This window comes from Pelmatolapia mariae, linkage group LG18, assembly GCF_036321145.2.
Source record: "Pelmatolapia mariae isolate MD_Pm_ZW linkage group LG18, Pm_UMD_F_2, whole genome shotgun sequence".
Lineage (NCBI taxonomy): Eukaryota > Metazoa > Chordata > Actinopteri > Cichliformes > Cichlidae > Pelmatolapia > Pelmatolapia mariae.
The window spans coordinates 24,316,066-24,330,617 of NC_086243.1; the positions used below are offsets into that span (position 1 = coordinate 24,316,066).

The following is a 14,552-nucleotide window of genomic DNA, read 5'->3' on the forward strand; positions in this document are numbered from 1 at the left end:
TAAGGAGAATAAGATAAATTTGACTCAGTCTTGCAGAGTGTATATTATGATATTTCCTCAGGTTCAGGTAAGGGCAGGTTGAATTAATGTTTAAAATGTATATAAACAGCAACATAATGCACACATCACCATTATCACCATCTGAAGTTGATGAGTACACATTGTTCAGATAAATGCATTGTTTTAACGTGGACTATTCCAATACCCCAGTGGGTGTGTGTGTGTTTTTCTTTTTATAGGAGTCAGGTTTTACAATAGAGGAACAATGGTTTTATCCCCTGCTGCTCTATCCTGTATGCTCCCCATAATTTACCGTCATGCGGTGATTCTGTACAGCTTGAGTTTTGTCTTTTAAAGAGCCACTAATGAAAGCCGCCAGCAATTGTTGGCATTCAAATTAAGCAGCAGAAGCAGATACGTTTTCACTGGCATTGCATTAACCCATTAACCTCCTGTCAGCAGCAAACAGGAATTTTAATTGTTGTTTGCTTGGTTATGTGCAGGAGGGTCTCTCAGAGGAAGGGGAAGGATAAAGGAATGTTCCATTCATCCATGTGCTAAAGGATTTCATTTCCTCATATGGATGTAAAATCTCCCCTAACATCAACCAGCCATTGCTATTTTTAAAATAGCAAGAAGCAATATATTTAATGTTTTGTGTGGTTTAAGTTTGGATTTTAACCAGTTTTGAGAAGCATGAACGCTTACTTGCCATGTAAATGAAGTACATTGTCTGTAAATGAAGACATCGTGCTGCTTTATTTACATGATCGCACCAACTAATTGATTGTGGATGCCTCCTTTTTTTTTTTTTAACAGTACACTAACTATGAGTACGGTGATGTCTATGACTACAGTGAGGGAGCGATAACCACTGACCCTTCCCCAACTGAAGCAGCCAAAACTGAGGTAAAACTTGACGAGCAGTTATTATGGGTGTCACCAAGAACGGCATATATGTATGGTTTCCTTTTTTCCCTCATTTTCAGTTTTTCATCGTCTCATTTTTGCCCTGTCTGTCTCTGTTGGTCTTATTTCTTGGCTACATTTCTTTTATTGGAGCAATTGTTAGTTGCTTTTATTGCTCATTATGATGCATATTCTGGATATACTTAATTGTGTAACAATAATTTCCACGAGTCTATTACAATCATAATTATAAAATTAGCTCTCTTTGTGTTTCTTTGTTTGAGAAAGGATGTGCTAGAGGCAGATGAAGACATCTACATCACCAGGATTCGCGATAATTACTGTATTTTACCCGTTACAAACCTTTCCTGTGTTGTTCTTGCTCCAATTTCAGACAAATGTGGGTGGAGACTTTTATACAGGTGAGTATGACTACACCGTAGTGGATGGAAGTCAACCTGAAAATCCCACTGATACTGCAGGACAAGGCGAGGTAACTTTTTAAAACTGCTTATTTTTAAAATCCTGAGATTTTAAAAATAATGTTTGATAACTAAGCTATGGGGAAAAGTCCTAAGGTCTATATCTTATAAAATTACTTTAATTCTATAACCATGTTTGATCACCATCAGGAGGTACAGGCACAGTGAAAGTTATTTCTGGTTACACACATGTCAAATATGGTCATTCCACACAATATGATACTAGTTATGCAAAATGTTTATTGTGCTGTACTTTTTGCTTTTAAGAGCAATCAGCAGGTTTTAATGAGGAACCTTGGAAAGATTACCATAGATTGTGGTGAAGAGCTATTAGAAACTTCTGGGAACTATCACAGATTTCTAGGTAAACTTGTTTGTGGCTGTACATAATTAGTGGTTGGTTGATAATCTCATTAGGATATTAAATTTAGTATTACCTTAAATTTTGGTTTTATTAAATTAGATCAATTTCATAACCATGAAAGTATTTGTTAAAATAAGCCCTGCAGGATAAACTTCCTCTGAATGTAGAAAATTATCTGTGTGTCATTGATTTGAAATTTAACATCTGGATTCCAGTTTTGTTTCAAGTCCTGGTAAATGGGTTTAAAATGAAACGTCAGTAAAACCGTAAGGCATCACTGGCAACAAGACAGATTTTTATGATCATCTTTGGAGGTCACGATCCAACACGGCATCATTAACATCAAACAGCCTACTCCACTACTTGATTTCCATGAGAAACAGCCTCCATCAAACAGAGTTTGAATAAAGACAAAAGCAGGAAAAGTTTGTCATTTAATGAACCGTAACCAATGGAAAATCACTACACAGGCACATCCCCTATATTTCTTCCATAGTCTGAATTTGGCAGATCCTGTTTTAATTTGTGCTAAACCATCACACAAAACACAAGATAATGAGGAACATTTGGGGGTTCAACCAAAACAATATGATACGTTCTCTGGCAGCCAAATGATTGCTGATTGCTTTGTGTGTACCTTAAGGTAGATAATGCAGCTTCAATTAGCTCAGGACTCAGGTTAATTTAAAATGACGGGATAGTGGAGTATCAGAGGGAAAAAATATATATTTTGTAGGAATGCATGTCTAAATACTGAGGACAGTGGTGTAGTCGACAGACAATGCTAAAGTACAAAAGAGTATTGGTGGAAACTCCTGTGCTTATGAGATGCTTGGATATTTTCCCATTGCGTTTGACTGTGACTGACATCAGTGCAGTGCTTCAGTTTCTGCGCTTACATTACTTTTTTCTGTTTTAGTCCTGATTTATTCTTCATCGGACCAAAGTTCTTCAAAATATTTGTATATACGCATTTGCATTATTATTATTGGATTAAATTATTGTTGTTGTTGTCTAAATTACCCCCCTTTTTCTTCACGATGTTTCAGCTTTTAGTTTGAATCATATGGTGCCTATTTTAAGTGATTGTTTTTTTAAAAAAATATATCAGTTTGAAATTACTCCAGCTGTTTTGCAAGGAATAAATAATTGCTATATTGATGATATATAATATAAAATATTGGTATATTGATGTGATTACAGATGTTAATCTTAGTAACATTGCTTACTAACAATACACATGTGGATTTGTACATTTAGCTGTACCAAATTAGACATGTGGATGTGTGTAGAACTAACTAGAAAATTAGTTGCCATATAGTACTTTTGCATAAACAGTGCTTATTACTACTGTTTTGACTGTGTAAAACACATGAATCATTATCACTGGTCCCATGGTTTCATTTCACTAACCAAACCTTGTTGTTCCTTCTGTTTGCATTGCCTTGAATGATCCCAGGCGTACGTAGAGGAAATAGTGGATGATTACATCACTGGTGTGGAACAGGTCGGGGTGGATCCCACTACTGGTGTGGAAACTGCTGCCCCAGTGGACACCCAGGAGAAGGTGGATCCAGGGACTGACGTGTATGAGTTTAAGGAATACGACCTGAATGCATATGGCGACAAAGAGTTTACAGAGAAGCAATATAATTATGAAAGCTATGATGAATTCGACTACAACGCCAAGCCTACATCTGTACCACATGAGGAACATGTTGGCCCTGGTGCTCCAGCTGAAACAGATATCAAAGAGAGCAGTGTAAGTGCTGGACTGCTTAGGAGTCACGCTGAGAGGGATGGGGGTCGGGCATGCAGGGGGTAGAGGTGGTGTTCAGGAATGTGGAAAGATGGAGAACATGTTGATGGCATTTGTTTGATGGGGTGTTCTCGGTGCCCTTTGTGTTTGTTGTTTCTAATGTTAGCTTGGATCGTTCTGCCTGCTCAGGGACAAAACTCAAATACACAAGTAGAGCACAAACACACACCTTGTCTTCTACACATAAGCAGATGTTGACCCTCTATGACCTCTTGAACTCAGTGACCTTGAATGTTTACCAAAGATGCTTTACACTAGTTGTCACACCTATTTTGATTTTGGATCATACTATGTAGTCAGTCAAAATCTACAAATACGTCTTTTCTTCATTAAATCCGTCTAGATCAAACTATAAAGCCAGACAGAAATTGCTGACCTAGTGTCTATTGTTACTTGTTTCCAGCCCTCTACTTTGCCTCAGGATTCTCAGTATCAGGAAGTGACACAGGCTCTGTCTGGATCTTGGCTTGAGATCTGTCTCCTTAGGTTCAGTCTTAACTGCTCAGTTTGTGCTTTCCACTGCACAGTCTCAGCCTTTCTCTATGACTTTCTCATTAAGTACTGGTTTCCTCTTTAGGTTAAACTGTACAATCTTGTGGGTTTTGGAAACACTGTGGTTGTTGCTTTGTGAATTCTTCTCATGTTAAGTCATTGTATGGATAGTGTCAGTTAACGACCTCTACATTCATGCTCAGTAGGGTCTTTTTTGGCAGTTCCTGGCTTTTGGGATAACTAATAAGTAGTAGTCAGACCATATCCTAAATTACAGCTTCTTGCAAAATGACATTTGATATTTTTTTTTCCAGTAGAAAAAAACACCTTTTTTTGCCTTGAAAAAGTATGCAGGACACTAGTCATCATTTTGGTAAAGTTTTACTTTTTGTGGGCAATTTTGTATAAGTATAGGAGGCTTCAGGCAAGACATCTGCTGTTCATTGATATCACAATTTGCATTTTTGTTCTTTAAACCACTGATGGTCTGTCTTTAGAAACAAAAAGTCAAGCTTTTGTTTCTATTTTGTAAATAAATTCACCTGGTATGTCCTATATCTTTAGGTGCATGGAGGTCAAAGGTACCTGGGAGAAAAAGGAGAGAAGGGCGAACCTGCTGTCATAGAGCCCGTAAGTGAAAAGTCTTTCTCATCTTTCTCTTATTGAGAATAAACATTTCCATTAAAGGTTCAAGTTAAATAAATAGGTACATACTAACTGAGTAAAATATTTAAGAAGCAAACATATTGCTAAGAATAATTTAATTGTAGAGATCCTAATACTCTAATTCTCTACATTGGTCTGTGTCTGGTACACTATATTTTCTTTGTTATTCTAACCAACATATTTTTCAGACAAGTAGCACATTTTCATAATTATTCTCAGCCCACTTTCATATCTATTCACTGTGTTACTTGCACGCAGTGATTTATATGTCACAATCAAATTCTTTTGCATATTTTTTTAATTGTTTTAGAGGAATTTCATCAGATCACAAACATCTTTCAGACTTGATTTACTCTTGTCTGTGTCTTAATTTATTTCAGTGCAAAGTAACTTTAGCTGTTTCATTTTACTTAGGGCAGTGGCAGCCATGGGTAGCTTGCCTTCTGGAGAGATTCAACTTTTATTTTACATATAGGCTGCATATACAACCACAGTCTTCACATAAAGAAGTCCCTCAACCTATACAATTTGCCACTACAGGCACAGTGTCCAAAATAGCAGCAGTAGTTAACATCTCTCTTCCCATACTGTTTGTACCACCACAGGCTCCCATTCAAGTATTTTGACCACACACACATTTAGAAGTATCAGATAACTAGAGCACTGGTCATTTAGCTATGAGTAAGATCCTCAACATCAAACAAGCATGTCTCTTATTTTTTGCTTCACTCTCCATTGCCTGTGGGCAACAACTTACGGGATGCCCTATAATGCTACTGCATCCACTTTTTCCTTTTTCAGGGGATGCTTGTAGAAGGACCCCCAGGAGCCCCTGGCCCAGCAGTGAGTATCACGTTCTCCCACACTCCTGTCTGACTTCCACAGATGGAGAACAGCTAAAGAAGGAAAAAATGTCTTTATGGAAAGAGCGTCAGTCCTGATCGCCAGTGAAGCTTGAGCTGGGAGAGACTGTCAGAATGTGTACTTGTGCATGAATGTGTGTATGTCTGTGTCTGTGAAATGGGGGAGGAAGGGGGTATGAGGCTGTTTCATTTTGAGGCTTATGTCTTTCAAACCAGTGTCTTTGCTTCTGTCTTTGTTGGCTTATACATATAAAGTGTTGGATAGACTGACTGTGGTGGGAATGCTGGTTAGCAGTAGCTTGGATAAAATGCTAAGTGTATGTACGTCTGGTTTCAGGGTGTTACTGGTAACCCAGGATTGCAAGGTCCCCCAGGTCCACCAGGAGACCCTGGTCAGAGGGTGAGTGAAGGTTGCAATAATTGTACAACTGATTAAAGATGTATTTAAAAAGCTTTTGTTTTCTCCTCGTTATAAAAGCTTAAAATACACTTGTTGTTAAATTAAAGATAACATATCTGCACCTTTGACTAGTTATTTACAGAGACGTTGTTATAAAAATATTTACATTTATTACTTTATTTATGTTAAATTGTGAAAATATGGTAATATAAGCTCTAGATAGCCATTAATTCTTCATGCGGGATAATTGGGTTCAGTAAAATAAAAAATGTCCCTGTGTTTGTTATCCTTCTCTGTTCTTCTCTACTGGAAAGCTGTGGAGCATAGTTTCAGTGCCATGGAATGAATAATACAATTGGACACAGCTTGCTACTGCGGCAGTAGGAGGGATTAGTGAGGAGTGGTGCAGGGAAATGAGATGCCCATAAACTGTCAATATAGCAACAAAGAAAGGTTCTGAGAAGTAGGCCTGGTATGCTTAAGGGTTGGTGAGAAATGCAAGGAATTGGCTGTAAAATATGTAGAAGCATAAATTGTCCCCAAACATTTCTTTTCTCAGCCATGTGGGATTCAACTCATTTATTTGATTGATTGGTTGCAACATAATAAGTGTCTGTCCCCTCCAGAAAGCTGGAGCTCAGCTTGCATTTTTCCAAATGTGATGATTGCTCTGCAGCCCCCCTTTCATCTGCCTTTTAGCACATCTACTCTCTCACTAGAGATTAACCATATAATTGTCAACATAAAAATATACCAACACGCCTCCGTCTGTATGGCCAGTACAAAAAGGCCTTTTGTTCCATTGACTAACAGTGATCAAAAATATTTTGTTAGTCCAGAAGTCCTGTCCCCCTCCCTTAACAACCCCATGAGAAACAGTCTTGCTTAAGATTGACAGGGGCATTAAAAGTGACTTGTTTCTTAAGTCTGGTGGTTTTCCGTTGCGTAGGATCTGCCTGCACTCAGCGTTTGATCTGCTCATTTTTTTCATGATCACCACCTCCCTGCTTTCCACTGAAACATTTTCCCAGCCATATAGGACTTTCATTAACACTAGAGGCCACTATGCTTACAATAACGGTAATGGCTGAAGCATATTCACAGCAACTGAGAAAATGCAGATCAGAGCACGGGGAACACATGGCATTAATTTAAGTAGTCTGAGATTGCCGTGCATGACTAGACTGCAAAGTCGATGCTGGTTTCCTCAGAAGCAGGAGATACTATTTGGGCTTGATCTTATTTTAGATTATTTCTTTGTTTTCGTTTTTTTTTTTTAAAATCAAAAATATGTACAAAATTTACATTTCTGTTCATACTGTTATCTTTTATGCCGATATTTTTATTTTTACATATTGTGTTTGCAATACAGAAAAATTTGGCACAGATGCTGACAAATCTTAATCAAATTTGTAGTGACAATGGTAGTGATTTTGCAAGCTTACACCATAACTTTCCATGCTTGTCGATGGCATCTGAATATAGCAAGGTAGGCGTACTACAATGCAAAGCTGAAGTGTACATGCTGGTGCCTAAGCTGAACCAGACAGTATGTGGATATGAAAAGAGAGAGAGAAAAACTCAGTCTTAAATTAACAATGTCAGTTTGGCCAATGGCAATAAAATAATCTATCCCTTTCGAATTATGTATTTCCTCAGATCCTACCCATTGGCCACAAATATTCTTTCTCTCTTGGGGTGAACTTTAAGATTAGCAAAACACTCTCCATTTTTCATTCAATGAAGAAATTTTAAATCCCTCTAATTTAATGAGCCTTATTTCCTCTCAAGGCCACGACTGTGGATATTTAGTCTTGGTAAAGTCAGTGATAATAATAAATAAATACTTTAGTTGTGGTTGAATTAATCTTAGTAGGATTAGTCAGTTTTCGTTTTCAGAATAAAGAACAACAATGCAGAAAAAAGACTTTGAAGTGATTGTTGGAGATAAACAGGGGTTTACTGTGAACAGAGATTTCTTTAGTTTCTGCCTTGTAATTATTGCAGATGTTATTTATTAGGAGTTTTTTCTTATTATTATTTGGACTTCGCTTCAGCCCCTTCGGTATATGGGATTAACTTTGGGATAAGTAAAGTACTGCATATCTTATCTTAACCACATATTAATTATTCATAACAATGTTACATGCTTGCTTACACGTTAACTGAAGCACTGGCTGATTTGAATTCAATAATTTGGGGGGTGTTAGTTAACTGGACTCCTGTATATTAAAATCTTTTGAATTACAGTTTTGCAGTTAATTGTTATTCTGTTACTTTAGCTTGATTGTTGATTTCTCCTTTCTCCTGTGGTTCTCCAGGGCTCTCCTGGGCGTCCTGGTATTCCTGGTTCAGATGGTGTTCCTGGGCCTTCAGGGACAATTCTGATGCTTCCAGTAAGTCTTACTGCTTTCAGAGCTGGTCATATTGCACTCCTTTCATCTCAGGCACTAGCCTGTGAACTTGCTCCATTTAGTAAGTTTACCTCATTGCATCACCAGTAGGCCAAAGGATTGCAGCCTTATTTTCTTTGGGTTACAAATCACTTACCTTGTAAATGTCAGCCAGTGCAATGGAGTAGAACCAGTGACTGAGGCCATAAAGGCTAGGCGACAGATATTTGACTGTGGTGTGTGTAAGAAGTTTTACCAGAACACAGTGCAGATTTGAACACACTCACCGGGGATGACCATTGGACGTGTCACACTGTAAAAACAACATAAGTCAGTTTGTTTTTAATCATGTCGATTTCTTCCTTTTGTGGCTAACAGTTCCGCGCAGGTGGTGAAGCACACAAAGGACCTGTGATTACAGCCCAGGAAGCTCAGGCTCAAGCCATTCTGTCTCAGGCTAGGGTGAGTATCATTGGTAAATATGAGCCCAGAGTTACTAAAATTAACTTGAAAAAAATATTTAGAAGGAAAGGAAAAGCTTATGATCTTTGACATACTGCACCATCTAGCCAACATGATGGAGACAAAGTTATAGCAAACTTTGCCGCGGCTGCCACTGCTTCTTGGCTAGTAGTGATTTTTGATGATGTCACTGCTGATAGAAGTAGTAAGATGAATACTGAAATGTACAGGGCTAAAGCCTCTGCACAGACCAAATATGACCCAAAGTATCCTGCAAAAGCAGTCCAAGAGTTTCTCTAAGCAAAGAAATGAAATATTCTTCATTTACTAAGTCAGTCACCTGATCTCAGCACAATAGAGCATCATTCGTAGTTACTAAAAAGAGAATTGGAGGCAGAAAGACCCATAAACAAGGAGCAGCTGCAGTGAAGACCTAGCAGAGTTGCAGAGTGTCTCAAGGGTGAAGTATTTAGTGATGTCCATGCCGTCTAGACTTTACTAACTTACTTCACTGATTCTAGACTTTGGAATTGAATGAAGGATTTTCATTCAAAAATTAAAAACATTCCTTGTATTTATAATCATTTTATTATTTTTAGTTATTTTTGAGCATCTGAAAATAGGGTACTATGTATAAAAATTGCTGTAATAGCTAAACAGTTAGTCCAATAATTTTGTTAAATGTGAAAGTCTGTTCTCCAATCACACCTTGATTGGTTGATATTGTGAATGAAGTAGCTTATAGGCGCATGTACGGGTCAACTGGAAGGGCACTGACTGTTGTGGCAAACGGTATGTTTTCAAGGATGACAGAAGTAGGTTACATAGAACTGATACAGTCACATCATGTAGACCATCATATTTTTATAGTTATGTATCTGTTTATGGGGATGAGCTTTGACATAAGGCAGATGTAGTTTGGAGCGTTGGGAGTTTGGGTCAGGCTTAACCTGATCTCATCTGATTTTAAGCCTTTAGACCTATTCTAGTAGAATCCCTAATATGAAATCACTAACCTGAAAATGACCATTAAATAACAGAAATTATAGTAAATAATACCAGAAGGAATCATTATTCATAAATCCTATTCATCGTCACCTGAACTCCAAGATATGGAGCTGTGTCATGTTTGGTAGTATATAAATCCAGCACAGATGTTCACACCCACTCAGGGATCCAGACAACCATAACACTGTTGAAAAACAGGTTGAACACATGGAGTTCATTAAGTATTGCACAAATAGTATATATTAACACATTCTGTGGAGTTGGAGGGCTACCAACACTGGAGTTTAGTAATGTCTAGAAAGCACTTGTCACCTTTCTATATTTGTCTATTATGCCAAAGGTTTGGTCTGATGGAGGAAATAAACAAAAAGGCTGTTCTGAGCGTGAATTATTTTCACAAACTGTAATTATTCAGGGCCGATTCTTAAACGTGAAGTGCTCTTCAGTGCTTCTGTATTTAGTTGTTTTCCTGAAAATACACATAAGTTAACAAATTTCGATGATTCAGTCTTGGTATAGCATACTAGTATAGTTAGCATTCTTTAAATTAGCAATTTATTTCATTCAGTAGTCACACTGCAAATAAACTCCAGACATCATTTTTGGCAGTACAATCCTGTGGTCAACCATGAGCCGAGTGGCAAACCATGAACAAGAACAAAGTAAAGTTTGCACTCTGTAAGGTTCCATGTCCGACAGAGGCTAAAAGAAAGAGTTCTTATTAGCGTTTTCTTTAATAGTTGCAGAACTGTTATGGTGCCAAGATAAATTCACGTTTTAGTACAGGTATTTTTTTGCATGCAAAGCCGATTCAATATAAATATTTGAAAAAAAGCACTTCAAGCTCTTCTAGATAGATAAATAGACAGATGTGGATGCAAGAGTGCCTCTGCAGTTGGTGACAAGCTGTTTATAGGTTGCTTCTGTCTGATCCACAGCTGACAATGAGAGGTCCTCCAGGGCCAGTGGGCATGGCAGGAAGATCTGGGCCTGTGGTAAGTGCTGTTTAACACACATTTGCACATTTTAAGCTTGAGAAATACAATCAATAATTTGAACTTCTTATTGTCTACCATTCTCCTTAAATCCTTTATTGCTTCCTTCCACACTCGCCGATAATGTATCCACTCACTCATACCCACACACTACCACCATCTTTATCCATTTTAAATTATTGCAAATGACTTGCTTGTGATTTTTTTATGTCTTGGTTGTGTCTTGGATACGACCAGTGCTGTCATCCAGATGTTACATTTTGTGTGTTTACATCCACATTAGTTTCCATTCCAACCTGGATTATACTGATTTCCCAGTGAAATAATGAAATGACAAAATGTCTGGCATCATTGAAGATGTGTTCATTCACTAAAACAATCTTGGTGTGTGTTTTTGTATCTGTATTTTTTATTTTTCATTCTAAATAGGGAGGACCTGGTGCTCCTGGACTTAAAGGTGACAGTGGTGATACTGGGCCACAGGTAGGATGAAAATGCTTTGTTATATTATCTTTTCTTTAATTTTGTTATTGCTTGATTGAAATATTTATATATCTTTTCCATAGGGACCCAGAGGTCTACAAGGCTCAACTGGTTCACCAGGAAAATCAGGAAAAAGGGTAAGAGTACTTTCCCTAAGGTCTTAGGTCTCTATACTGTCAAGTTTTTAATGGTTAATCTTCTCCAGAACAATGTTGCATTACAATAGAAGACTATGTTTAAATTCCTCATATTTAATAAAATATGAACAGCACATACAGTTTCCAGAGAGAACAGTCTGTTTCGTTTCAGGCATGGCTCCATTTCAAATAATTCAGCTGCACCCAATAATTGTCTGTGTTTAAACTCAAAGTTGTGTTTATTTAAGCATGAAGTAGTTAAAAATTTTAAAGCATCATCACTTTTTTTATTTTCAGCAAATATCCGCAGTAACTGAATATTTTTCGAATAAGATTTCTGTAGAACTTTACGTGATATCTGCATGTTCTCCAGGGTCGAAATGGAGCTGACGGTGCAAGAGGAATGCCAGGAGAAGCGGGAGCCAAGGTAAACTGGATACGGGCTACGTTTGAAGCATTGTTTGGGGTTCGCTGTGTCTTCAAAGTGATACCTGCCATGCTGACTGATACGCCTTACCAATTCTTGCCGTGCTTTTTCAGGGCGATCGAGGTTTTGATGGTCTCCCTGGTCTTCCCGGAGAGAAGGGACATAGAGTAAGTATCAAAGGAGCAAATCTGTCTCTTGTTAAATGCATAAAGTCAGAGGACAGACATCACAGAAGACTTATATCTGGCTCCAAAAATAAAAATCCCAGAGTCCCAAAGTCATCTTTAGGCCCAAACACTTATTGCCCTTGAACGACACATCAGTGCTGATTTGTCATTTAAAGGCCACTCCATCCAAGTCATGTGCACCCCAGTGCTGACAGACATAACTTCTGAACCAGTGGAACTCATTAGGGCGTTTGACCCAGTTATGAAAGACGGGGTTAACTCAAAAACCACTTGGGCTGACTTTAACCCGGCCTGGTGGTAGATGAAGACTGCTGATTTTAGTGTTTGTGTAACGTGGGCTATATGGAGAGCCCAGAAAGAAAGGACAAAGATCACAGAGAGGTATTTCTAGACAGGGTTTCATGTCTTATCCTATACTAAGTAATTACAAGGCCAATCCCTTAACAGTATATAAATAGTGCAAACCATATAGGTCCATGCCAGTTGTGGTAACCGTGCTTACTGTAGATTAAAGGCAGTTTTGTTGCTGATTTTTTTTTACAGCATTTTCTGTGTTTTCTCAATTTTTGGCTCGTGTTACGCCTTTTTAATTAAAGGATTATTTCTTTTTTTTTTTCTTAGTTACAGAGATTCTTTCTTGACCTTAACATCCTAATGTTTTTGATATCGCTCTTCTGTGATTGTTTTCCCCAGGGAGAACAGGGCTCGACAGGTCCTCCAGGACCCCCAGGAGAAGATGGCCCAAGAGTAAGACTCTAGCACTTTATCCAAAATCTAGCTAGTCATGTTGACATTTTTCTTCAAAATTTCATAACATCTGTTAGTAATCTACTATTTTCTTTTTTGACAAAAGGGTGAAGATGGCCAGGTTGGACAGAGAGGTGTGGCTGGAGAGATGGTAAGTGCATTTATTAGCTGTTAAAACAAGATTAAACCACCATGTCAAACATCAGAATTTGCTGAAAATATAACCATGTGCTCAATTTTCATACTACCACAGGCCTCATTCATCAACTTTCTTCTTTTCTTTTCTTTTTTAACTGATATAAACCTATAGCTCTGCACTCCTCTCTGTACTTTAGCTATAATGACATTCCTCTCTGGGAAGGACCATTACCATTGCATTCTCGACCTTGCCAAGGCAGAAAGGCTTTGCATAACAGATCAGAAAATAGGACCATGAATGTGTTTTTCAGTCATTACTTTCCAGAAACTGACATATTCTGCCCAGTGCTCTTCAAATGGAGCATAGAGTTGCAATAGAAATAGTTTGCTCCCTGGTATACCCAAAAATAGCACAATCTTTTTAAAGGGCCAGTTGTGCAGAATTTCATCATCCACTGTCAATAAGATGAAAGACTAAGTGCGCTGATTCTAAGTGTATAATTTTAGGCTTTTGACATGAGAAATTGCTCTCATGCGTATTCTGTGCAGCAGTTTTCATAGATGACCACATGAGGTCAGCATTTCACATGTGTGGGAAGTCGTAGAACATTGATGCCATAATTTAAGCATTTAATCTGCACAGATACACCGGAAATGCAAAAGCAAACAAATAAACAATCAGTATAAGAACTTTGTGTTTATGCATTAGTTTATACAGTTTTCTTCAGCTTATATTTGTCTTAAAATACAGGGTCCTAGAGGTTTGCTTGGCCCCAGAGGGTCTTCTGGCCCCGCAGGACAGCGTGTAAGTATAGTAAATCCTCATCACTTAATCTTCAAACTGTTTATCGTGTCCTGTTTCTTCTTAAACAACATCAAAAACTGATCTCTTTAGGGTCTTCCTGGTCTTGATGGGCAACCTGGTCCTAAAGGAAATATGGTAAGAAATGTTTTCTTCATATTAAAGATCAATGAATATGTACAGGACCAACTAAGCAGTTTAAGTTTTTTTTTCTTTTTCTGCTGTATAACATGTCATTGGCTTTTAACCCCTGTTTACTCTAACAGGAATCAGGCCCTTTTAGTCATCAGATAATAGTCAAATCATGCTCCTCAGATTTTCTGCCATACTTTAGGGTTTAAATGGAAAAGTCTGTATGTCAATGGTCCCATCATGGATTTATCTTCCTGTAGGGTCTCAGTGGGATGTGTGAGTGAGGTTTGCAGATCAATGGTCAAGACAGTGAAACAAGCCCACATACTGTCTGTGGTCACTGAGTCAGCAAGGCAAAGAAACAACCAGCTGAAGAGGAGTATAGAACAATAGCCATTCAGTGTGTTTCTCATTAACGTCTTGAAAGTTGGTGTTGAGCTCAACATTCCAAAAAACAAGAAACCTGAAATTACCACTACGATAGGACTTCCATGAGGGTTTCTAAACAATTATGGCACACACAAAATTCTCCACCATATGGGTGTTTTTAGAGCACCTTTTACCGGAGGAACATAAGAACAGTGAGTGAATCTATTTAAATGCACTGTCAGGGAACCTGGAACACTGTGAATAGAGCCTCTTTAT

The 14,552-nt window shown here is 38.0% G+C and overlaps 1 protein-coding gene across 1 annotated transcript in view; it reads left to right on the top strand.

Moving 5' to 3' along the window:
• The window catches only part of LOC134616671 (collagen alpha-1(XI) chain-like), an 80,791-nt gene that overhangs the window by 23,748 nt on the left and 42,491 nt on the right, over positions 1-14,552 (top strand). Inside the window, exons 6-22 of the mRNA XM_063461610.1 lie at positions 820-909; positions 1,304-1,402; positions 3,215-3,517; positions 4,631-4,696; positions 5,534-5,575; positions 5,933-5,995; positions 8,317-8,391; positions 8,767-8,850; positions 10,797-10,853; positions 11,283-11,336; positions 11,420-11,473; positions 11,847-11,900; positions 12,014-12,067; positions 12,782-12,835; positions 12,942-12,986; positions 13,725-13,778; positions 13,869-13,913. Of these exons, the coding sequence (XP_063317680.1) occupies positions 820-909; positions 1,304-1,402; positions 3,215-3,517; positions 4,631-4,696; positions 5,534-5,575; positions 5,933-5,995; positions 8,317-8,391; positions 8,767-8,850; positions 10,797-10,853; positions 11,283-11,336; positions 11,420-11,473; positions 11,847-11,900; positions 12,014-12,067; positions 12,782-12,835; positions 12,942-12,986; positions 13,725-13,778; positions 13,869-13,913 (1,293 nt within the window). The remainder of the gene's footprint in view (positions 1-819; positions 910-1,303; positions 1,403-3,214; positions 3,518-4,630; positions 4,697-5,533; positions 5,576-5,932; positions 5,996-8,316; positions 8,392-8,766; positions 8,851-10,796; positions 10,854-11,282; positions 11,337-11,419; positions 11,474-11,846; positions 11,901-12,013; positions 12,068-12,781; positions 12,836-12,941; positions 12,987-13,724; positions 13,779-13,868; positions 13,914-14,552) is intronic.